The sequence below is a fragment of the Python bivittatus genome, unplaced genomic scaffold (assembly GCF_059951505.1).
Source record: "Python bivittatus isolate LINGU-HERP-01145 unplaced genomic scaffold, Pbiv_v1 ctg000980_np1212, whole genome shotgun sequence".
Lineage (NCBI taxonomy): Eukaryota > Metazoa > Chordata > Lepidosauria > Squamata > Pythonidae > Python > Python bivittatus.
In genome coordinates, this window is record NW_028277125.1 from 5,235,498 (window position 1) to 5,261,598 (window position 26,101).

At 42.6% G+C, this 26,101-nt stretch overlaps 1 protein-coding gene across 2 annotated transcripts; it reads left to right on the forward strand.

The window, feature by feature from the left end:
- On the forward strand, positions 1-25,877 carry LOC103060490 (cytochrome P450 2J5-like). Of its 2 annotated transcripts, XM_007442505.3 has the most exons (9): positions 1-171; positions 3,874-4,036; positions 4,721-4,870; positions 18,384-18,544; positions 19,487-19,663; positions 20,398-20,539; positions 21,489-21,676; positions 23,450-23,591; positions 25,687-25,877. In XM_007442505.3, exons 1-9 carry the CDS (start codon positions 1-3, stop codon positions 25,875-25,877), a joined length of 1,485 nt encoding a protein of 494 aa, XP_007442567.1. The 2 variants fall into 2 exon arrangements, with proteins under 2 accessions (XP_007442567.1, XP_087987734.1); XM_088131608.1 differs by lacking the exons at positions 1-171; positions 3,874-4,036; positions 4,721-4,870 and having other exon boundaries at positions 18,386-18,532.
- Positions 25,878-26,101: the final 224 nt, after the last annotated feature.

Here is a 26,101-nt window from a genome sequence, read left to right on the forward strand (position 1 = left end):
ATGTTGAAGGTACTGTTTGTTCTGATCCTTCGGATTCCACGCCTGATTCTTTGCTATCTGAAACAGATCTGCTCACTCAAACGCTATCCGCCAGGGCCTTTTCCACTTCCCGTGATAGGAAGCATGTGGCGGCGGCTTGGGATTGACATATCAGAGACGACTTTCAGAAAGGTATGCCTTTCTCGCTATTTAATCCAACAAGAAGCAAGGGGAAGTCACAGAGCAGCTTGATTCTTCTGTTTATTCTTTTATTTATTCCATTTGGAGGCCCCCAAACTCCCCACAAATCACCCAGTTAATTTCCATAGCCGTAGGTGGCCCAGGGTTTTCTGCTCCTCATTAAGGACTTTAGCCACCACTCTGCAGAGCTCCTCAACTTTAGTGGGAATGAAAATCCCATCCAGATTGAATTGAACTCTACTTATCACTCTAGTGAACTACTTATGGAATGTAATTTTATCTCCTTTGCAGCAATTTCAATTTCTCTCATTCTGGGTATTAGGCAGAAGCTGGTTGGTTAATTCACAGGTTGGATTCAAGCAATATGGGGTAACTTAGTGGAGCAAAAAATAAAAAATAAAAATAAAAAAAGTACAAATGAACCACATTCAGTAAGTTGTGTGAATACATCTATTGGGTCTTAATTCACCTTGCTAAGGCTATTATTGTTGGGGGTCTGAAATGTTAGTAACAGAAGATCCCACACAGCGTTCAGCTAGTTTTAGTAGTTTATCAGAGTAGAAGCGTTCAAACTAGCACAAAGGCTTAACTAAGTTCAGATCAAAATAAACACTCTCCACACCTCAGTAAAAGAGAAATAAAAGATAGCTCACAGTTTATTTTCAGATCTTCATGCAAAGCAGTTTCATAGTAGAAATGGCACTGTGTGTGTGAGTAATAAGCTCGGACGAAACCTACATGCTTCTGAACGTAGGCAACCGGAAGGACGTAAGAAAGCCACGAGGAGGAGAGACGATTCCCTCATACCTCGTGCATGGCCGTGAGGGAAGAAGAAAAAAGAGAGAAGGAAACAGGAAAAAGGCAGGATCCAGGCCTCTCCTGCACAAAACAGCAAAGCCGGGCCTCAGTGGAGCCGCCCTTCCCTTTGTGCTCCTGTGAGACAGGCTAGGTTGAAACCCCATATTTTTCCAACATTTATTACCCTTTGCATGGGAATAATTTCACACTTGGCATGATTTTTTTTTTTGTTTGTTTGCATATATTTTGTCTCCACTTGGTCCAGGTTAAAATTCATCCCTCGGGAAAAAAAAGAAAAGAAAAAGAAAAAGCATTCAATTGAGAATAGGAGCTCTGGTTAACTACTATAATTTGTTCAACGTATACCCAAAACTGCTAACACTGTGGGTGCCTCTCAGTGAGCTTTTGATTGTGCAATCTCCCTGGCTCCTCCGTGGAATTTTACAGGGAATGTTTTCCCTCTTTTCCATGTAAATCTCCAGCATTTTCCCACTGGCTGCCCTTTTCCAATCACAGCAGATGAAAAAAGTCAGAAAGCCGCATAATGTCCTGGTGGCTATAGGTTATTTCGATTATCCTCTATGTAACTGGAAAGTTCTGAAGTCTAAGGAGTTTCTTCTGATCTTTGAGACTGGAATCCTTTTCATATCAGGAAATCCTGATCTCAGAAGCCCCCATCGGGAATCCATTCAGGAGGGAGGGCCTGAGGATCCTTTGCTCCCCTCAGCCTTCCACTGTGTCCCCAACTTGGGGCAACCAACCTTTCGATCGACTGCATGTCTCCAGCCTGATATCCACTGGGCCAACTGCAGGACATTGGAGTGCCCGGTTCACCCTGAGCTCTCCATATGTAAACCACAGGAGAAAAATAGCAGAGAACAATACATCAGACACCAAGGCTTGCTGAAAGAAATGTCTTGATTATTCTTTAAAGGACAAGCAAAGACAAGAATAAGCCAATCTCTTCTGTGAGGACAAGCCATTGCTCAGAATTGAGCCCTGCTTATTTGCTTGAATCCAGTGGCGGTGGGATACCCAGGGAGCCTCCAGTGCTGGAAAATGAGACATAAAAACATACCTGAAGTTTGTTTGTCAGTTTTTCTGTTAACATTTGTACAATCACTTGCAGCCATTGCTCCGTGTTCTGTTCTCAAAATATCTGTGTTTCAACATAACACGCAGCTTGTAAGAGATTATTATAAAAGAAGACAGTGTCCTGTCACACCCTCTTATAACTACTTTATGCATGAGTGAAATGCTCTTTCTCAACTCATTTGGGGAGATTGTCCTTTTCCAATCACAGCAACTGAAGGAAAGCCAGCAAGCTGCATAGGGTCCAGGGGTTATAGGCTGTTTCGGTTCTCCTCTCCGTAATTCTGTTGCTGTCTGAGACTGGAGTTCTTCTTCTATTAGGAAATCCTGATCTCAGAAACCCCCATTGGGAATGCACTTTGTGAGCTGTTCTCAGAATATTTGTGTGTCAGCATTACAAATAGCTTGTAAGTGATTATTATAAAAGAACACGGCCTCCTGTCACACCCTCTTACACCTCTTTATGCACCAGTAAAATGCTGTGTGTTGACCTATTTGGGAGCATACAGAAAAACAAATGGTTGAGAGACCCAGTCCAACTTCTCTATCTGGATTATGGTATAATATGTCCCAGCTGCCTTTCAAGCTGATCCTCTGTTACTGGCAGTTTTATATAATTCATCCACTCCTCCATAGAAAATAAAGGAACAAATAACCAAAGTCTTTCTTTGCACAACATAGTTATTGTAATTAGGACAGCCTCAAGTTTCATTTGTATAATATGCTAAGTTTGATCAGTTTTAATCCTGGTGTTTTCTAAATGCTTGTCCTTTTTTATTTATTTATTTATTTATTTATTTATTCATCAAATTTATATGGCCTTTAGTTTGCTTGGCAAACCTTGGCTGTTTGGGCAATGCATGTTTTAATGTATTGTGCAAATCCAGGAAATGTGCTAATTCAGTGAGCAGATGAAGCAAGTGATGTGAACACATTTAAGCCCCTGAGTCCAACTGGCTGTGCAATGCAGGAAGTCAAATTAAAGCATCTGGGACAGATGGCTGGGCGGCCTCATGCCAAGTGATGGGAAGCTCTACCACTTCTCTGGGAGTGCAATTCTACTGTCCAGTTGCTTTCACTCTTGTTTTTCTGAGCATTCAGTGAGCTCTAAGAATGCAAGAGTCTTCCTCAAAGTCTGGCATTCTGACAAATTAGCCATCAGCAGACTTGTAGAAATAACTCCACAGATGAACCAATGAAAGTGAACAAGTCAAAGAAAGTCAATCAGCCATGAGCCCACCCTTCTCACAACTTCTAGCATTCTTCTCAGACAGTGGGCTGTAGTTTTGTTGCCTTTATTTCACTATTTTGCTTCAGCTCTATTATCTTGTCAGATAAGGTTTGTGCTTCCAGTACTCATAAGTGCTGTGTCTAATGAAGTAGATCGCATCAAGGTTGCATTTTTTCTGGCAGAAAATTCTTCCCCAAAATCAGGAAAAGAATTTTTCCATTTATAAAATAAGATTTCCACAGTCCCCAAGTCCTGGAACACACCATCCTCAGTCTCAACTCTGCACCTTTTCTGATGTGTCACTTCACCACAACTATCTCCCGTTGAGAAAAAAGAGCCTCCTCCTCCAAACACTGCTCTACTGTTAGTATTATCCATTGATGAAAATTCAGAGAGCAAATAAGATTTTGGTGGTTCACAAATTTGTTCTTGTATGGCACATAATGCTGCAAGCTGGGGTTTACAAAGCATCTTGTAAGAGAAGAAAGGGAAGCTGGAACTGAAGTTTTCATATTGACCTGCAATTATGTGTAATAACGTAGAACATTTCTCTTCTCTGTTCTAAACCGCAGCTGGCAAAGCAATATGGGAACATCTATTCTCTGTGGGGAGGCGGTTATCATTGCATAGTTCTCTGTGGATACCAAGCAGTGAGAGGGGGACTGATTGACCATTCAGAAGCTTTTGTTGATCGCCCAGTCACGACGTATCTTTTAGATACAACTCAAGGAAAGGGTAAGTCATAGTCAAAATTGTGGAAAGGTATTGGTGCTGTCTTATTATACCCCTCACAATCCACATGACAACAGACAGAAGGTTTGGATTAAAGTATCTGGCAATTAGAGATGGCTGTTCTGGGAAAACATCACCTGAAAGGGAACACAAGTCTTTTCCGACCTTTCTATCTGCCAGCAAGTCCTGGAAGAACCATTGTCCTGGATTTGTCAATCATATTAAGAGGCAAGGAAGTGTCCCATCATCTCTTCAGCAGATTGTACACAGAAGTAATGTATAGGCAACTACATGTCTGTATTGATGTTACCATTTGCATTTCAGAAGTTTCTATCATACATTAGACGAGATGTAAGGAGGAGCCTTCAGGAAAGAGAAAGGATGTGGGGCTTCAGTTAAAAGCTTCAGTTAAAAGTGTCCTCAGAACTCTCACACCGTGAAGATGAACTTCTGTAGTATCACTTTCTCTGTATCAGTTGAGGCTTTCTATGTTATGAAGGGTCGAGATTTTCCATTAGAATTGTTGGTTTGAGACATAGACTACTACTCAGTATAAAAAGCTGGGTAGAAAGGGTTCAGTTCTTCAATGCAGGAGCATAAATTGCATATACATTTTGAGGGCTGTCAAACTAATTCGTTTTGTATTTTTGTAAATACTAATTTCTCTGTGTTTCTTGATGGCTTCAGGTATTTTGTTTTCAAATGGTCACACCTGGAAGCAGCAAAGACGGTTTAGTGTTGTTACCATGAGGAAGTTGGGATTTGGGAAAAAAGGCATGGAATCTCAAATCCAAGAGGAGGCCCAACAACTTGTGGAATTCTTTGCAGATACAAAGGGTATGTGATAATCTGAGATGATGCTGGATTGAATATATGTTGACAGAAAACTCCCAAATTTATTTATTTATTTATTTATTACATTTCTCACCCTCCCATCTCCCCCCAATGGTGGACTCTGGCTGACTCGCACAAAACATTAAAACGATAAATACATATAAATACATAAAACATCAAAATTTAAAAAACATTACTAAAAAAGAGGAAAAGGAGAGTCCAAGAAGATGAAGAATCTGCGGCTGAAGATAGCAGGCCTCTATGGGGCCAGCCATCCCCACGCTTGAAGTATTCCCTCCCCACCCCAGGCCAAGTGACAGAACCAGGTCTTCCAAGTCCTTTGGAAGGCCAGGAATGAGGGGGCCAATCGCACCTCCGGGGGAAGAATGTTCCAAAGACTGGGGCTACCAAGGAGAAGGCCTGCCTTCAGGACCCTGCTAATCGGAGTTCTTTTACTGAGGGGGTCCAAAGCATGCTCTCTCTGTGTGATTGGGTGGGACGGGTGGAAGTCATGGGAGAGAGGCGGTCCCTTAGGTAACTTGGTCCCATGCCACGTAGAGCTTTAAAGGTGATAACCAACACGTTGAATTGGACCTGGAAGCAAACTGGTACCCAAAGCAGCTCGCAGAGCAACGGCGTTACATGGGCCTTTCTTGGGGCTCCAAAAATAGCCCTCACGGCTGCATTCTGGACCAACTGAAGCTTCCAGATACTCTTCAAGAGTAGCCCCATATAGAGTGCATTGCGGTAGTCTATCTGGGAGATAAAAAGGGCATGAGTGACTGTTCGAAGGGCACCCTGATCCAGGAAAGGGTGTCACTGATGCACAACCCGAAGTTGTGCAAAGGCCCTCCTGGCCACGGCTGCCACCTGCTCTTCAAGCAGGAGCCGTGAGTCTAGCAGGACCCCCAGATTACGCACTGGGTCTGTCTGGGGCAGTTCTACCCCATCCAGCAGCAAAGATAACAAAGTCCCAGATACAGAGGAGCCATTAACCCACAGCCACTCTGTCTTACCAGGGTTCAGCTGAAGCCGGTTGTTCCCCATCCAGACCCTTACAGCCTCCAGGCACCACGAAAGGGCGGTCACGGCATCACTTACCTCACCTGGGATGGAGATGTATAATTGTGTATCATCAGCATACTGATGATACCTCACCCCATGATGGTGGATGATCTCATCCAGCGGTTTCATGTAGATGTTGAAAAGGAGTGGAGAGAGAACCGAACCCTGTGGCACACCACAGAGGAGGGGCTGAGGATGGGACCTCTCGCTCCCTAACACCACCGATTAGGATTGGCCCTGAAGAAAGGAGGTGAACCAGCACAAGACTGTGCTGCCCATCCCCAATTCCCTGAGTCGTCCCAACAGGATACCATGGTTGATGGTATTGAAAGCTGCTGAGAGATCAAGGAGAGCTAGGATGGTCGCACTTCCACCATCCTGCTCCCACCAGAGATCATCCATAAGTGCGACCAAAGCCGTTTCCGTTCCATAACCGGGCCTGAAACCTGACTGGAAGGGGTCCAGATAATCCGTTTCCTCCAGAACCCTTTGGAGCTGTGATGCCACCATTTTCTCAACCACCTTCCCCAAAAAAGGGAGGTGGGAGATTGGACGAAAACTGTCCAGTACAGTAGGATCCAGGGAGGGTTTCTTGAGGAGGGGGTGCACCAACGCCTCCTTAAAGGCAGCTGGAAACACTCCCTCCTGCAAGGATGTATTAATCATCACCAGGAGCCAACCACATTTCACCAGCCAGGAGGGGCATGGGTCAAGATGGCAAGTGGTGGCCTTCACAGTCCCCAGGATCCTTTCCACCTCCTCAGGGTCAACAGGATCAAACTGTTCCCAGATAACTGGGTAAGAATGATTCCCTGATATCTTCCCAGACATTGCCCCACGCTCGGAGTCTAACTTGGAATGAATCTGAGCAACTTTGTCCTGCAAATGCTCCGAAAATTCCTCCGCACGGCCCTGCAAATGAACCCCCACATCCCCCTTGCCAAGGAAGGACCTAGTGATCCTGAACAGGGCGCCGGGCAGCATTCTGCGGACGCAATAAGGGCGGAGAAGTATTGGTGGTTTGCTGCTCTTATTGCCACAATGTAGGCCTTGATAGCGGATCTAACCTGTGTTCTGTTGGATTCGGTCTTTGTCTTCCTCGAGCAGCACTCTAGACGTCTCTTGACCCTCTTCAGCACCCTCAACTCCTCCATAAATCATGGGGAGTGTCGAGGCCGATGTGGCAAGAGAGGTCGCATAGGGGCAATCCTGTCCAAGGCCCCGGCTGCCTCCTTATTCCAGGCAGCAGCCAAGGCCTCCGCTGGACTGTGCAGTAGATCCACAGGAATACTCCCCCAGCTCCCTCTGAAACCCTGACAGGTCTATCAGGCGCCGGGGCTATACAGACTAAGGCTACGATTGGGCTTTCAGGACAGCCTAGATTGTTTAGATTCCCCTCAACCACAACCAGGGGATTCTGAGGAAGCCAACTGCTCCTTACACGCCAGAGAGTAATGGAATTGAAGAATGAAAGAACAGATCATTGATGGACATGGTAAGGTGTATGCTGTTAGAGGCAGATCTACCTGACAAATACTGGGCAGATGCTGTTATCACAGCTACATACTTGCAAAATAACTAGAGATTCCATTCACAATGTGTTGGTCATGAGTAGAAAACAAGACATTCTTTTTTTAAAATGAATGGAACTGAGGCTGATGGATCAGGGTTGGGCTATATGATGTTGGTAGGTTGTTGTTAAGTTGAAGATGGTGTGTGGAGGAGTTGGATGATTTGTCAGACTTCAGTTAGAGTGGTTGTCCTTGGGGCTGTTTTGGAGTGGAGTCTGGAGCAGTAATGTCATGGATGGCCAGTGAAGGTTAGTACACTGGGAGAGATCAGCTGTGTACTTACCAGATGGTGTGGCAGCTGGTGATGGAGGGAAACTGCCATTTTGCAGCTGACCACTACAGTTCCATGGAGAACTTTTGATCATGTAATCCTTTATCAGTGCCATGGATCAGCAGTTCTTTGATCAGCTTGCTAACAGTGTTTGGTATATGGCAGCAGACACAGTGGCTTGGTGGAGGAAGCAGCTGGAGATCTGCAGAGCTTACTTCGTCCTCCATTTTGCTGTTGGCCACAGGAAGAGAGTGGGGGCTGGCTGAGGGGGCTGGCATGAGTGGACTGCGATGGCAAGAGTAACCTGGGCACAGCAACCCTTGGTGTGATGGAGGGCTTGGACTTCTGAGTGTTTCACAGCAGTGGGTGTGGGAATGGGTTAGTGTCCGTTGAGAAAACCTGTGTCCTGCAGCTGCTGCTTATCCAGGAAGTGGTTTTTTTCCTGTGGTAACCCAGGTGAGAATGGGGAGGCTGGAGATGGTCTGGCTGTGGCTGTGAATGGTATTTGAATGTGAGGTGGGAGTTGGGCTCCTCAAGCTAGGGTTCTGAGTGTTAGACAGAAGCACTTCAGGGTTGGGTTTTGCTACCTATCTCCCACTTTTTAATAGGATGTACTGGAGAGGGTGTGATGGGGCCATTTGGTTTGGTGGGCAAAACTTGGGTTGAGGGGGTTGAATGCAGTGGGGAGAGAGCATGTGGTGACATCAGGGTGGTGATAGGCATGGGGAAATATGGTGGGGATAAGGAGTGGCCTGCTCTTGGCAAAGGTGGCCTCGGTGTTTAGTACTAGGTTTGGCCCCTGTGCTCAAGCCCGAGACCTGGTCTTCAGAGCTTTGGAGGCTCTGATGTCCATATACTACTGTTTAATTAAAAGTCAGCCTATAATAGAGTTTACCTCATCCATGGTGTCATCTTGGGTGAGAGGAGCTATTTGGTATGTATTATCAGGACCTGTTTGGGTGCAGGGTGTGTGTGTGTTTCGCATCTCTGAAATGTGCCCATCAGTTATGACTCTGAGGCAGGGGTGGGGTATGGCTGTTGTTATCCAGGAATATTTGGTGGCCTTAAGGAGCACTGTTCTGGACCTATCTGGTTGTGCGACTCTGTTTGTGAAGTTGGTCACAAGGATCAGATAGGATAGCTACCAGTTTACCTGCTTCCTGGGTGTGGCAGTTTCCCTGTCTTAGCTCCTGGACTCTGTGGCCAGGTTGGTGGTCAAGTTTCCATCTGATTGTGCTGGGGGACTTCAACTTGCCTTCTCTGGGCCCAGAATCAGAGTTAGCTCAGGACTTCATGGCTATCATGGCAACCATTGAAGTGATCCAGATTATTGGGGCTGGACTCAGTTGAGGTCATGCTGTCTCGGAGCAGTGGCGATCTGGGTTCATGGACAGATTATTCCCTTCTGGCTCTGGAGTTCTCTGTAGCCACTGTCCCATTGCAGGAAGGAAGGGTGTATTCGGTCCTTCCTAGACTGATGGACCTAGAAGTGCTTCAGAGAGAGCTTGAGGTTATTCCTGAGGCTCTGGTGCATGGTCCAGCTGAAGTCTTAGTCATGGCTTGGAATGAACATGTGACAATGGCCTTGGATCACATTGCGCTTGTGAAGACTTTCTGAGATCATCACATTCTCTGGTTTGCAGAGGAACTCTAGGTGAGAAGGGAACACAAGAGACGCCTAGAGTACCATTGTTGAAAGACAAAGAGCAAATTCAACCGGTTACAGCTAAAAGCCTATCTTAGGACTTACCTTGTGGCGATAATAGCAGCAAAATGGGCTTACTTCTTTGCTCTTATTGGATCTATAAAGCTGTCCAGTTGCCCTGTTTCAGGTAACAAGGTCCCTTGTGGGTAAGAAGGGATCTGTGAAGTTCTTTCTGGATCCCTAAGAGGACTATTCTGGACAACTGTTGGAAAATGTTGCTTGGATTTGCTCTGAGTTGGACTCTGGCTAGTCAGTTCCAATAGAGGTGACTGAGACATGTCCCTTCTGGTTGGTCAAGGCCTCCCAAGACATGCACATGTTTGGATCCAAGCAGTGGTAAAGACCTGTTTGTGAAATGTGATGTTTCCACTTGCTTTGAAGGAGGCAGCGGTCCATCCCCTCCTCAAAAGGCCATCCTTGGATCCAGCTGTGTTGGATAACTTTTCTCTAGTCTCCAACCTTCCCTTTCTGGAAGGTTGTTGAGAAGGTGGTAAGTGCTCAGCTCCTAGAGGAAGCAGATTATCTGGACCTTTTTCAGCTAGGGTCCAGGCTGGGTTATGTGGTGATGCATCCATCTTTGCTCTCCTAGATCTTTCAACTGTTTCGGATACCGTCAATCATGGTATGCTTATGGATCATCTTAGGGGATTAGGAGTGGGAGGCATTGTTTTGTGGTGGTGCTCCTCCTTCCTCCAGGGCTAGTTTGCAGAGAGCCATGGAGATGGTCTTGAAGTGAACATTCAAAAGTTGCTACTGAAACAAGGCCAGAAGCATTTTATAAGCCCTGGGAAAGGAGACAGTGCTATGAGGAGATTCAAGCTGGCTCCTCCATGAGTCAAGGGGGTATAAGAGGGAAAGAAGGTAAAACACAAGCAGACTTGAAAGATTCTGTTGCTATAGCCTATCTCTATAAAGTATAGTTCTAACCTTTTTGTGAGTCCCTTTCCTGATCTGGGCTATCTTATAGGGCTGACATAGTTCCAATTGGTATTGATAAGGGGGGGGGGAGAGGTCTAGCCCTAGAGGCTTTGCCCTTTCTCCACTCCTATTTAACATTTACATGAAACTGCTGAGTGAGGTCATCCATCGGTATACAGTGAAATATGATCAGTATGCTGATACTTAGTTGTATATCTCTCTGCCTGACGAGTGAGGTGCTTATCCAGTGCCTGGAGGCTGTGAGGGTCTGGCTGGAGAAGAAGGCTGCAACTCAACCCTTGTAAGATGGAGTGGCTTTGGGTTTGGGAGCCCCCTGCATCCAGAGTTTTTTTAACTTTAACTTTTGATAGGATAGTACTCCCCCAGACAGAGGTGGTGCCCAGCCCAGGAATCCTCTTGGACTCCTGGTTTGAACAGCAGGTGGCAAGTGTGGCTAGGGGGCTCTTGCACCTTTTGTTTCTGTTCCTGGGCTGGGGAGCCCTGCTGTCAGCCCTCCTAGGCAGCGCAGACCAAGAAATCAACTCCACAGAAAGGGTAAAACTACTTTTATTGTGGTTGGTTATAATAACAGAATCTTGCAGGTCTGGTTATGGTGTATCTCCTCCTCCTAGTTATAGTTCAGTGAATTAGGGAGATGTCTGTCTGAGCTGCTTTCTAATGTTTTCTACCTTGTTTCCTTGGCAATGCTGCTTGCGTATCTCTGTGAAGGTCATCTTCCTTACTCTCCATACCTGGTCTCTATCATGCATGCTTCAGTCACTTCACAACTGGATTGCTGCAATGTGATTCACGTGGGGCTGTGTTTCAAAAACACTTGGAAGCTTTAACTTCTAGAATGTAGCAGCATATGCAGTTCCTGGTATGTATGTATGTATGTATGTATGTATGTATGTATGTATGTATTTAGTGACTCTGGGTGGCATACAATAAACCCAACAATTAAAACATTCCACTGAGACCACTTAAAACAATTAAACATAAACAAAAACAAGTTCATAAGAGGGAATGTATCAGAATGTTACATGTGATAGTAATCTGGTGGTGGTGGTGGGGGAAACCTTGGAGATGGGGGAATTTGCCATATGTGCTCTAGCCGCAAACAGAGCATTTCAAAACACACTAAGTTTGTGCACTTCTCTTGCTAACTACCTTCGGAAATTGCTTATTAATGGCTTTAATGAAATTAGACACCTTCAAAGGGACAAGGTTGAAAACACCCGTTGAGTGAGTACCTTCAAACCTTCAGAATAAAAAGATTTATTTTTTTATAACTTTTAAAAACTTAAAAAGCAAAAAGCAAGACAAGGTTTTGACTACAGAAAATTTTTAAAAGATTAAGGGTTCAGAAAATGTTGGTTAAACTTTGAATATTAAGACTTTGAAATTATTTTTAAAGAATAAGTGCATGTTTGTGGGAAATAAATTATCATGGGGTCAAGGAATTCCACCAAGGATCGCATTGAGACTTTGAATCAATTATGGTAGCTATTTTTATTTATTTATTTATCATTAAATTTCTCACCTGCCCATCTCCCCCGAGTGAGGGACTCTGGGTGAGTCACATAAAACTTTAAAACCATAAATATATATAAATACATAAAACATCAAAATTTAAAAACATTACTAAAAAAGAGGAAAAGGAGAGTCCAAGAAGATGAAGGATCTGGGGCTGAAGACAGCAGGCCTTTATGGGGCTAGCCATCCCCACGCTTGAAGTATTCCCTCCCCACCCCAGGCCAGGTGGCAGAACCAGGTCTTCAAAGCCCTTCAGAAGGCCAGGAGTGAAGGGGCCAATCGCACCTCCAGGGGGAGAATATTCCAAAGAGTGGGGGCTAAGCAGAGAAGGCCAGCCTTCTGGACCCCGCTAATCGAGCTCTTTTACTGAGGGGGTCAGAAGCATGCCCTCTCTGTGTGATCGGGTGGGACAGGTTGAAGTCATGGGGGAGAGGTGGTCCCTTAGGTAACCTGGTCCCATGTTATATTGAGTCTTTTGAGGCATAGTCTGTCTTCAGAACAAGATGCGTTCAGAACAAGATATACAACAAATTCCACTTGAGAGTAACATGAATGAAACTTTGGATAAGAACCTGTTATCAGTTGCAAAGAGAAAACTGTTGGAAAATATGGGGTTTCAACCAAGCCTGTCTCACAGGAGCACAAAGGGAGGGGCGGCTCTGCTGCGGCCTAGCTTTGCTGCTTTGTGTGGGAGGGGCTTGGAGCCCGCCTTTTTCCTGTTCCCTCATTTTCTCTCTCTTCCCCTCATGGCTCTCTATGAGGTAGGAATGAATCCTCTCTCCTTGTCATGGGTTTTTGTATTAACATTTCACAACCCCAACGTTGGGTTATGGGCCCAGAGTATCAACCCAGGAGGTTTCTTTGGTCTTACAGCCAAGAAACTGCTTGCACATTTAAAAAAAAAAAAGCTCAGTTCAGATTTTTCTTTTTCTCTCCTTTTAACAGTGGAGAGGGAGGAGGGGCTTCCCCCCATCCGAAAGTTGAACGAAGATAATTTTTCAGCTTGGCTATACAGACTAAGGCTACGATTGGACTTTCGGGACAGCCTAGATTGTTTAGATTCCCCTCAACCACAACCAGGGGATTCTGAGGAAGCCAAGAGATGATGGGAACAAAAGAACAAAGGGCCATGATTTTAATTTCTAGTTCACTACCTGATCACAGACTGGCAGAAATAAAAGATCTTCCCACTGCCAAAGAAACAATTGAGAACCTGAGGACGTTATATTTAGAGAATGGTGATCAGAAGATTGTTTCTTTACTGAGGGAACTGATTGCATCTAGTTTTTTAGAAGATGAGGATATTAACGAGCATTTATTGAGAATTCAGTCTATCTTTGAAAGGCTGAGCACAATTCAAAATCTCATGAATGAAAGACTAAAAATGGCTTTTCTGCTAAGCTCATTACCTGACAAATATTACCCTTTCGTAGCAGCGCAGAATTTACAAGGGATGAATTTGTCTCAATTGTTTGGAGCAATTAGAAGTGAAGCGAGGAGACAGAAAAATTATTTGCATTTCCATAAAAAGTCAACAAAAGACATGGGTTACCTGGCAGAAAAAGGGAAATGTGAGCAGAAGCCATTGATTGCTCATCAGCACAACAATAAAGCCATTGTTTGTCATTCCTGCAACAAGCCAGGGCACATAGCTAGATTTTGTGAAAGCAGAGACAAAAAGGATTTTTCAAAAGGAAGGCATTCCAAGGAAAAGTTAGCTCTGCATACAATTTTCAGAGAAGAAAATGCTCTTGGAGCTAATTCTAATGAAACCAAAAGTCAATGGATCTTAGATTCAGGTGCAAGCCAACATCTTTGTGGGAACAGAGATAACTTTATTGAACTGAATGAAGAGCCACAAGGGGACATTGCTCTTGCTGATGGGAATTACATCTCAATAAGAGGAAAAAGCAAAATACCCTTGAGATGGAGAAAAATACAAAGACCTCATAGTGAAAGATGCATATTATATACCATGATTGACAACCAATTTGCTGAGTGTGCGATCATTAAACAGAAAAGGTTTCAATGTAATGTTTAAAGCCAATAGAACATGTGACGTAACCAGTGGTAGGCCAATTTATGTTACAAACTTTGAGAAAAATGGAGTGTACCAGGTAAACTGTGAAGAGCCACCACTAGATGTCAGCCTCACCTGCCAACAGCAGCAGAGAAAGGAGGACATCAGTGCTACCATCTGGCATAAGCGGTTTGCACACAGGGACTTTGATGCAATTTTTAGAATGAAGAAGCAAAATATGGTAAGAGACCTTGAACTAAGCAATCGCGAAAAATACCGGTCAAAGTGTGTAGTGTGCATCCACACTGACTTATGTGGACCTCTTCAAACGTCAGCAGGTGGAAACAAATACATAATATGTTTTATAGATGATTTTTCCAAGTATTGTGTAACCTACCTGATGAAGGAAAAGTCCCAAACTGGGAATATGCTGAAGACATGCGTTGCTCTGGTAAGGAATAAATTCAACCGGACCCCTCAAGCCCTTCAAAGCAACAGGGGCAGTGAGTTCATTTCTAACACCATGCAGACATACCTAACACAACTAGGCATAGAGCACAGATTAACCACTCCTTACACACCAGAGAGTAATGGAGTCGCAGAATGAAAGAACAGATCATTGATGGACACGGTAAGGTGTATGCTGTTAGAGGCAGATCTACTTGACAAATACTGGGCAGATGCTGTTATCTCAGCTACATACTTGCAAAATAGATTGCCAACCAGAGCCAATAAGGTAATGGCTTTTGAGCTTTGGCATGGGCAAAAACCAAGTGTCAAACATTTAAGAGTGTTTGGATCTAAGGCCTATGCCCATGTACCAAAAGAAAGGAGATCCAAACTAGACTCTAGAGCTGAAGAAGGGGTCATGATTGGCTACGCTCCAGGAAGCAAGGGATACAGGATCCTGAACCTAAAGATGGGAAGAGTAAGCGTATGCAGAGTGGCATACTTTGATGAGAGGGAGAGAGGCTGCTGCACTCAGGTGGTTAATGACTGTGAAGAAACCACCAGCAACAGTTACCAGCCTAAGATGTTCAGCCTGACACCAGAAGACACAACCACACCAACCCAGAGGGAGATGGAAGTCCAGGAAGAGACTCCACCAGAGACAGATGATGAGGCTGAGGATCCAGAAGAGGGTGAACCACCAGTCGTTGCTCCTGAACCTGCTCTGAGACGCTCATCACGACCCAACAAAGGAGTTCAGCTGACAGACTTACCTACCTCGCAAGGTTGTCACTACCAAGCGAATCCGCATCGTGGAATGAGGTGCTGTAAATGCCAGCAGATGAGGCAAGTAAGTGGAAAAGGGCAGCACAGGAGGGGCTAGATGGTCTGTACAAAACATATCATGGACTTTAATTAATCTACCAAAAGGCAAGAAGGCCATAGTTTGTAAGTGGGTGTTCAAGGCAAAACAAGATGAGAATGGCAAACTACAAAGGTACAAGGCCAGATTGGTAGCAAAAGGCTACTCACAGAAATATGGACAGGACTATGATGAATGTTTTGCTCCTGTTGTGAACCATACCACAATTAGAATGCTTCTAAGTCTAGCAGCATCCAGGAACATGGACGTGGAACACTTAGATGTTAAAACTGCATTTTTACATGGGGAGATAGAAGAACTTTACATGACACAGCCTCCAGGCTTCACTAATCCCAATACCAAGCATCTTGTTTGCAAGCTTCAGAAGGGAATTTATGGCCTGAAGCAGGCAGCCAGAGCGTGGAACTAAACCAAATACTTCTTGACTAGGGCTTCGTTCAAGGAAAAGCTGACCCCTACCTATACACAAGACACAGAAATGGGAGGGATGTATATATACTTTGTTATGTGGATGACTTAATGATTTGTCACAATAACAAGAGGGACTTTAATGATATTGTTTCTCAACTAAATAGAGAATATAGAAGTGAAGCATCTGGGCAAGGCCAGCTACTACTTAGAACCTGTCATCAGACGCAAAGAGAAAACTGTTGGAAAATATGGGGTTTCAACTAAGCCTGTCTCACATGAGCACAAAGGGAGGGGCGACTCCGCTGCACCTTGCTTTGCTGCTTTGTGTGGGAGGGGCTTGGAGCCCGCCTTTTTCCTGTTCCCTCATTTTCTCTCTCTTCCCCTCATGGCTCTCTATGAGGTAGGAATGAATCCTCTTTCCTCCTCAGGGTTTTTGAATTAGCATTTTCACAACGCCAACAAAAACTGTATGAGGTTTTAAAAATTAAGAAGGAAATAAAAAAGAGAATCCCAGAGAGTAATGGGAATAAATCTTTTTTGCTGGATTTACAAAAGAGACTGCTTAAGGAATGGAAGAAATTTGTAATAAAGATCAACAGCTATTGGAATGGATTACAGAGAAAGATTGTTCTATATAAAAAAAGGAATATAAAATTGGCTTATCTGACCAGGGTTAAAATGGGACGCTGCTAATCTGGGTGGGTTTTTTTGGATTTACTGATAGTTTGACTGGAATAATGTGATATATGGGATTTGTTTATTTGGTGTTTAAATTCTTTATAGCTATTTTCAGTATCCTAATTATTTAGTATCTCAATGCTTAGTATCTAATTATGCAAATTTTTTTAAAGGAGAAATTAGCTGTTTTTGTTAGGTTAAAATTTAGTCCTTTTTTATTAGGATGCTGGGATTACTTTATACTTGTGAATAGTTCAGAGTTGAGTTATTGAATGTTTATTTGAATGGGATAGGTTATTATTTGAGGTGGTTATCTTTGGAATGATTAACATTTGGAATGGGTTGTGTATTGGAGTTTTTTAATTGTTTATTTTAAAGGAGAAATGGTCTCTTTTTGTTATGTTAAACTTTAGGTTTGGTTTGCTTATACTTTTTATGCCTTTTAAATGGGGTTTTGCTTACAGTTAAGAGTTGAGGTGTGGAAAGTTGAGTTTTATATTTGTTAATTAATTTTAATATTTGAGAGCTCCATTTGGACTTTTTGCTGACAGTTGGATAAGGAGAAGATGTTATTTATTTGCTTTGTTTATTATTAAGAGATGGGTTATAGGATGAAGAGTTTTATGTTTCTTAATTAAGAGGGATGAAATTATGAAATTGTTCATTAGTTGTCACGATGAGGGTGGGAAGTTGCTTTCTTAGAAGGGGGAGGGATTTTTTTTCTTTTTTCTTTTACTTTGCATTATCTTTTATTGTTCTTTTTAAAATCTCAAGAGAATTATTAAAAAAAAAATCACTTGTGATGCAGCCAGTGTGCGGGCTTCTTTAAAGCCCTACATGGCACAGGGCAAATTTCCTTGCAGGACGACCTATCTCTGAGGGTTTCTGCCTGTCCCACCAGATCCAAGAAGGCTGGTGTGCTTCAAGTCCCCTCTATTAAACAATGTCAACTTGTGAGACCAAGGAGTTGTGCCTTCTCTGTCATGGCCCACGCCCTTTGGAACTGCATTCCCACTGACATCTGGAGGGTCCCAACCACTTGGTCTTCCAGAAGGTTATGAAGACCTGGATTTTCCTCTAGGCTCTCAGCTACCCATTAGATGAGCCCAACAAAGGTGTGGTTTGTGTGGTTGAGTTGTCTTATGGTAACTTGGGTATTACTGTATACTGCAATTATTTTAATTTTGTATTGTGCTTGCTTCGTGGAGGTTTCTTTTACATTGCTTTTGTTGACAGTTGTTAGCTGCCAGAGTTCATATGTTAGATGGGTAGCCATATAAATATTATTTATAAATCAATCAATCAATCAAAAAAGAAGCACATTTGATGCAAATAGAAAGAAGAAGATGTAGGCAAAGTGCTCCCCATATTTTGTTGATATGATGATGCTATTCATGCTTGTTTTGAAAACTGGCTTTCAAAATTCCAAAATTTTATTTATTTATTTATTTATTTATTTAACTTGTCCCCGCCCATCTCCCCCCAATGGAGGACTCAAAATACATCAAAATTCCAAATATGTCCGTAGACACAGAGAGACTAGAGGTTCTTGATTCAGTATTTTACAAATACTTCAAGCAACTTTAAGCTTCAGTGCTGACTAATTAAAATGTTTTATAATCAACTTGCCATGAACATGACCAAAGACAGATTCATTATGGTCTTTACCTCACCTACCAATTATGGGACTAGGGTATGTATAAACAAAAACTGAGAGTGAGGTAGATCCCAGAGCAAGGATATTGGTGGCGGAGGAATTTCAGATGGAGTCCTTAATATCATTTAAGCACATTAAGGTTTTGGAAGTAATTTTTTCCCATTACTTTGGCCATGCTAGAGCTCATGGCTTTTGCACTTGCAACAGAAAGTCAGTTTATCTAACAAAAATAAATCAACACATGATCACAATTTCTTTACCTCTAATAATCTCCACCAGGCACCCCAGTTTTGGTATAACTAGGAGAAACAGAGTGCATGTGAATATTAATCCATAGCCTTTTGTTTTCAGGGCAACCCTGTGACCCACTGCTACCCATAACAAAATCAGTTGCAAATGTGGTCTGTGCTGCAACTTTTGGCCATCAGTTTTCCATTGAAGATAAGGACTTCCTGGATTTGATGGAAGCTTTTTCGGTTGTCTCAAAATTTGGAAGCACTGTCTATTACCTAGTAAGTAGTATTTGTCTTGTTTTTCATTTTCAATCTTCTCTTTCCCATGTGAGTCTGTCAGTTCAGAATTTTCCAGAGGAATGAATCTATGGACATTAACAAAAGTTCATAGGTAACTGAGTTCCTCCTTCCTTCCTCCTTCCTCCTTCCTCCTTCTTTCTTTCTTTCCCTCCCCCTTCCTTCCTCCTTTCCTCCTTTCCTCCCTCCCTCCCTCCCTCCTTCTTCCTTCCTCCTTCTTCCTTCTTCCTTTCTTTCCCTCCCTCCCTCCCTCCCTCCCTCCCTCCCTCCCTCCCTCTTTCTTTCTTTCTTTCTTTCTTTCTTTCTTTCTTTCTTTCTTTCTTTCTTTCTTTCTTTCTTTCTTTCTTTCTTTCTTTCTTTCTTTCCTTTGAGTCAGTGTTGACTCCTGCCAACTGTCTGGAAAAGTCCCTGCTGTTTTCTTATCCATTCTTAAATGATAATACAATATGGATTTTGATCCTTTAGCTTAATGTTGGACATTGTGGAAGGAAAGTGAACTGGAGAGGGAAGGGGTGTGCATGAGGATTGTTAACAGCAATAACACTGAAGATTGGAGGGCAGTTTTCTACAGGGAGAAATGCATTAGAAGTATAATTTGGAATTTTCTGCCCAGGGCATATGTATGTGAGAGAGAAAGAGAGGGAGTCAGAGGGAGACAGAGAAAAAGACCCAGGTTTGAGAAGGTTGCTATAGAAATTCACTCCATATACACATACTGTATATTGATGCAACTGCTGAATAAGAGAGCCTGCCTGTTATTGAGAAGCAACAAGAGAATAGGAATTCCTCATAGATTGTCTGGATCACCCTTAGTCCTAGTTTCCATGCACTTAAGATCAAGGACGTTTGCTTGCTCAGCCCATGGCCCAGGTGGCAAAGATCTTTCTATATTGTAACCAGAGTTGTTCTCTTTCTCATTTGTAGCTCTATGAAGGTTTCCCATATATCATGAAGCATCTGCCAGGCCCTCACCAGGCTGCCCTATCTGCTGTAGAGATGATGATTTTGTTTGTGAAGAAGGAGATCAAACAGCATAAGGAGAATCAAAACCTACACGAACCAGAGGATTTCATTGATTTCTATCTATTTCAAATGGAGAAAGTAAGCATTTGCTTTCCCTGGGAATATTGCTTGAAGGCGAATCAATGCATAACTGTTATTGAGCAGTTCTATAGAATCATTGATAACATTCTCCAAGTGGCTTATAATATTTGAAATGATGAGAATGGTATATAGCGTTCATCTTCCCTTAAGCTGTCAGAGAAAGAGATATTCAGATTTTATACAATGTCATGCCCCCATTTAGGTGGACAGTAAACCATTCTGATAGATTCTATATACTCCTTCCTGCAATGCCACTGAGCATCAGGACCTGGATAGCTACTAAAGCAAATTATCCTGGTGGAATTCTTTTTTATTTGTGATGTAATGATTAGGCTGCTACTCCAATACAAGTTTAAGCTAGGTTTCTGTCTTTCACCCTCCTAGATTCCACTTTCCACATGGAACGTTGAGAGAGCTAGAAGCATTTTTTTCTTCTAATTATCACACTGCCAAAGCCATTTTGCACAGCGTTGTCAGTTCACCAGGTTGGGGAGAGCTCAGCGATAGTATCCCAATTGCTCCTAATATTTTTTCTCCTGAAATCCCCAGTATAGAACTTGCCCCAGTTTTATGTTCACCCTCCCCAATCTCATGCCACCCTGATGGTTTGGGCTACAGTCCCCTTCTCCCCAGAGAAGATGGCCCATGGAATAGAACGGGAAGACATTAGGTTGGGAAATATTGGTAATAATAGGAAAATGCCATTTCACCTTTCTTACTGTTAATCCTAGAGCAAGAATGATCCAAATTCTACCTATGATGAAGACAACTTGGCCCAGTGCACTTTTGACTTCTTTGTTGCTGGGACAGAAACAACCTTAACTTATCTCCAATGGGCATTGCTGCTCATGGCGACTCATCTGGATATCCAAGGTGGGACAAACTGATGCACTAGTGACAAAAAGCTGGGTTTATTAGTAGTAGAATGTAATGCAGCACCATTCTTTCTCAGAGGATTCGTATGTAGGCAAACCTCCAACTATTCTTCTTACAGAAATGCCTACAACAGCAGATCTTACCTACCAGCACGCGACACAGTCCACCAATAAACTGCATAGCAGGATGGGCAATAACAGAACATAGCAGCAAGCCTAACAACAGCTGGGAAAACTGAGGCTTGGATAGTTGCCCTTCCCTCTCCCTAATCAGTAAGACGATGATGGAATTTGATGAGAGATTCATCTGCCAGATCCATTCCCAGGGAGGACCTACTGAAAGACAGACCACAGAAAGAGAACAACGGAACATCAGTGGTTCTCACCTACAGCTCATGACTCAAACCACTCAAACACATTATAAATAAGCTACAGCCCATAGGAAATAGGCAGACCCAATAATATTCATGTAGAAGGAAAGCTATTAAGCATAAGACACATGGCATGTGCATATGACATATGACAAGCTTTACATAGATTTAGACTTGCATTTTAGGGATAAAGACATAAGATTTACAAATAAGTTCTTAATTAGAAATAAATATAGGTCTGATAAAATCAGCATAAATATACAATTCTATTTGTCAAGGCAAAACTAGTCTTTGTGTGATAAAATTGTCCCTTATTCCAGAGGGAGATCAAATGAAACATAGCCAGAGTGCAAGATTTGTTGTGTCTCTGAGTCTGGGCTCAGTCCAGTTGTTGGATCCTTGATAAAAGGGTTTTACACTCCAGGTCAATTACTGTTCTCATTGCCTGTTGTTTTTAATACAATCATATGAAGTTTTTCCATATGTGGGAGGATACCTCTCAATTTTCATCTTATTCCTTTTCAGAAATAAATATCAGGTCTAAAATGAACCTCCTGTTTTCACTCTTTTTCTCAGATAAAGTATACAAGGAAATGGAAAACGTTTTGGGTTCATCACACTCAATCCGTTATGAAGATTGGAGGAAACTGCCATACACCAATGCTGTGATTCATGAGATCATGCGAAACAAGTATTCCTTGTTATTTGGACTTCCAAGACAATGTGTGCAGGACATCTATTTGAATGGGTTTCTAATCCCCAAGGTATAGATTTTGGATTCTTTTGAATTTCTGGAGCTTCAGTTTAAGGGCTCTGGTCTTATGAAGGAACTCTTTGGCAGAGCTCCTATTAGCACAGTGTGTGAGCTCTGAAAATGTGCAATTAAAAACCTGAATTTGCATTTTACAAAGGCTAGGCAATTTGAAGTATCCCATTTTCAGGTAGAGCAGTGGCTGCAGTCCACAGAACAAGTTTAACCAGTCAGGTAAAAAACTAGCAGATGGATCTGTATAGCATGATACACTTGCTTAGATATTTCGTGGTGGAATCTGTTGCGAGAAGTGAGTTCATTAGGTTACCCTATAAATGAAGGTAGTGGCCAGTGTGGGAACTGAATGAAGCAAGTTATGTGAAAACATGAAAACATGTAAAATTCATTTTCCTCTCCAGGTTTAGCAAGTGTAATCCACCACAAAATTGTTGCAAGGGATCCTTGTATGTGTATGTATGAGTGTTCTGGAGAGTGGGAATCCTTGCCTCTCTTCCTTTCCCTGCCCAAGGGCAAGTCCTTCTAGTCAGAGAATCTCCGGGGGGGGGGGGGGGGAGGATCATTCAAAGCCTCTGGAATATCTAGATCAGTGTTTCTCAAACTTGGCAGCTTGAAGATGCATGGACTTCAACTCCCAGAACTCCCCAGCCAGCCATGCTTAACAGGGCTTAAGGTAGAATTCCAAAAGAGTCTTCTGTAGCTGGGAAAAAGAACATAAAATGGCAAAGATGAAATCCCTAATCTTAAATGTCACAAAAAATCATATCAGAGAAAGAAAAATAATAAATTTGGGGTTAAAGCGGATATTAAAAATACAGAGATGCAGTAAAATTTCAGCTTAATAAATCATTCAAGTTTGATTAAATACAAATTAATCTCTTTTGTGTAATTACCTAATAATGTAAATTGTTGATACTGAATTTGGATTTATTTATACTTATTTTATTTTTTATTTATATTTCAAATTTGGTCACCACCCATCTCACGAGGAAGTGACTCTGGGTGGTTTACAGTAAAAACAACAAATAAATATAAATTAAAATACAATAAAAACCAAATACATACATAAATAGTAATATCTTCCAAGGTGCTGCTGGTAGAAAAGATATTAACATACAGGAGCATCTTCAAGGTGCTAGCCATCCCCAGAGTTGGTTGCCCCTTTTCTCACCCCATGCAAGTTGGCAGAGCCAGGTCTTAACTGCTTTCTGGAAGGTCGAGAGAGTAGAGGACTGCCCCACCTCTGGGGGGAGGGTATTCCATAGGGTGGGGGCCATGGCAGAGAAGGCTTTCCTTCTGGGCCCCGCCAGATGACTTTTTTACTTGATGGGTCTGCAGCATACCCTCTCTGCTTGACTGGGTGGGATGGGTCAAATAATGTGGGGTGAGACAGTCCCTCAGGTAACCCTGGTCCCATGCCATGTAGGGCTTTAAAGGCAATAACCAACACCTTGAATTGACCTGGAAGCAAACTGGCACCCAATGGAGCTCCCGCAGGAAAGGTGTAACACGTGCCATCTTTGGGGCACCCAAAATTGCCCCTGCAGCTACCTTTTGAACCAGCTGTAGTGAATTTAGTGAACATGCCTGCTAAATAGGGGTTAATTCCATATGCTAATTTCAAAATCTGTTAAATTTGTTAGGGTCTTCCAAATTAAATACATGTTGAGTTTTAAATATATTTGAATCATGTAAGGAACAAGAAAGGGATATCCAGAAACAACTATGCTTATTTAGATGTTCACGTCAGTTGATTTCTTCCTTATAGGGAGCTGTTATTCTTCCAGACTTACGATCTGTTCTTTTGGATCCTGAACACTGGGAGACACCTGAAGAGTTCAACCCAAATCATTTTTTGGACAAGGAAGGAAATTTTGTGCTAAAAGAAGCATTTCTTCCCTTTGGAGCAGGTAATGTGTAGAAAAGCAGTTATGACAGGCAAATGATGCTTATTTTAGGGGGAGGTGAAAAAGCAAAGAAATATTTGCTCCGTGACATCTGAGGATTTGACCAGTGTAAATGAAGGACTCTCTTTCCACAACATGCAACTGGATCAATAGAGGCAAAGATTAGTGTGTCACTGGAACTCAAGAAAGAGTTAATTGACCCCGAGAACTAAACCTCATGGTGTTAGATTTACCCTAAACAGACCCAGTAATGAAGAGATAAAGCAGTTGCAGCCAATATCATGTCTTGTGGGAACTACTGACAATCCCCAAATTCAGGACAGCCTTATCTCTAGCCCGATTAAATGTCCTCCCCACAGCTATTTTGGAAGGGAAGTATAAGAACATCCCATATGAAACCCAATATTGCCCCTGTGACATGGGTGCTATAGAAACCACAGCCCATGTCCTTTTGTATGGTCAGTTCTACAGGGATATTCGCCACAAATGCTTGCTAACAGTTATTGATGTTAGGGGATAATTTTGTTTTATTTGTTTTATAGAATGTGTTTTTACTGGTCAATGACTGAAATAAAGTTTCTGTCTACTGATTGTGAGGTTACCTAATCCATATTTCTCCTGGCACTGAGACAAACCTCCTTAGCAGCTCTTGTGGGACTTTGTCTGTATAGCTTTTGGTTTCTCTCCTCCTCCCCTCCTGGCAAATAGTAATCTTCAAAGATTTATGGCTACCTACTCCAAAACACTCTGGCCAGCATACAACATCAAAATATAAAAATAAAATAGTTAATATATGACAAGAAAACATAACAGTATGGACTAAAAAACAGCCGTAAGAATGAAAAAATAGAACAGGGGCTTCACAAGCACACTAACCTCAGGCCTGGAAACAAAGCTAGGTTTTAAGGATCTTCTGGAACTCCTTCCAGGCACTATATCTGAACAAAAAGAAGAGGAACAGGTGGCAAGTGAGTAGGACACCTCTGAATCTTTTCACAATGGCCTAGATCTGGTTTCTTCCTCTGTGTATTCCTTGAAGGATAATTTGCTCCAGTCTGAGAAAAAAAGGGGTGGAAAAGGCAAGTTAGTCAAGAAGCGAGAGCCTCCTAGATACCTTCCTTGCAGTTGGAAGTGGTGTAAAACTGGCTATCACCATGCAGACCCAGCCAACCCATATCAAGCACTGCCAATCATGACAGCAATGACTTAGAGTTGCTGGGTTGCATCATAGGCAAAGTGCCAAGAAAGAGCCAGTAGACCCTCAGGTAAAATATGGAATCCCTCAACAGGTCTATCCCTGACTCTGTATCTTGAACTGAAGGGCAGAATGGCAGCCCCCTGAGGATGGCAAAGGGGTCTACCAAAGAATCCCCACCACTGCATTTTACGGGAATTCATGGATCCCTCTGCCCTTTCTGGCTATCTTAGAATTTCCTGTCCAAGTAACAGCTTCTTTTCATTGTTAGAGAATGTTGGAGTGACACTACTAGGAACATTTTGGAACTGTAAGGAAAATAGAAAGTGGTCCTTGTGCAAATATCTGAGTGCATCTGTGTGCATGCTCACAAGTCTTGGTGCGTTCAGGGTAGTCAGTAGAGAAGGAGGGAAGAAACAGGAGAAGAAACAGAGGAAAAAGGCAAAGGCTGATGGGTGAAAAACATCCCATTATCCTCCATGGTGTAAATGGGAATTGAAAAAAAAGTAATAGAAATGAATTGTCACAACAGATGATCCAGTTCTGCAAGACCCAAAATAAAGGAAAAAGACCAATGGTTTTGTTGCATTAACTTAATATGATTAACTTGGTTAGTGAAATAACCCATTTTCTAGATTCACTTCATCTTTTAAAACATGAATTACCCAGTTGGCTGAGTTCACACAGTGAGATAAAACACAGAAACACGGGGCACATTGAATGCTAACCAAACGTAGCATTTTAGCATTTAAGGTACACTTAGGATGCTTCTCTTGAAGGAGGAGGACTTCACCCATCAGCTCAGATTCCCTTCATAAGATCATTGCAAAGTGGGGAAATGCTTAACCAATAGGCAAAATGGATTATTACTGATTTGTTGTTTTTCCTTCTTTTTTTGTGTAGGAGCTCGTTCCTGCTTGGGGGAACTCCTTGCAAAGATTGAGATATTCAACATGTTTACCAGCCTGCTGAGGCAATTTAGGTTTGAGCCACCAGAAGGTGTGGAAAAGCTGAGTGAAGAATCTATAATAGGGGTGGCTGTGGCTCCCTCTCCTTACAAGATTTGTGCTCTTCCTCGTATCAGGACACCCTAAGATGGACAAATAACAAGAGGGTCTTATTTGTTAGATGTTATGATCTCTCTATGGAGTCCTTGGTGCTCTTTGAGCTTGGTTGTTTGCTTGCAGGTGTTTAATGACCCTACTAATAACATCATCAGTGCTAGTGAGTATGGAGTTTGCTCCCTAGTACATACAGTAGCTTGCCCTGCCAGTGTTATTACACCATGTTACTACATTACACTGCCAGGATTGTTACA

What these genes read in the sequence shown, in the direction of transcription:
- LOC103060490 (XM_007442505.3), top strand. Translation starts at nt 1, where the DNA reads ATGTTGAAGGTACTGTTTGTTCTGATCCTTCGGATTCCACGCCTGATT. An exon ending in AGATACAACTCAAGGAAAGG is followed by an intron (nt 4,037 to 4,720) that starts GTAAGTCATAGT and finishes TGATGGCTTCAG; the next exon opens with GTATTTTGTTTTCAAATGGT. An exon ending in GACTCATCTGGATATCCAAG is followed by an intron (nt 20,540 to 21,488) that starts GTGGGACAAACT and finishes TCTTTTTCTCAG; the next exon opens with ATAAAGTATACAAGGAAATG.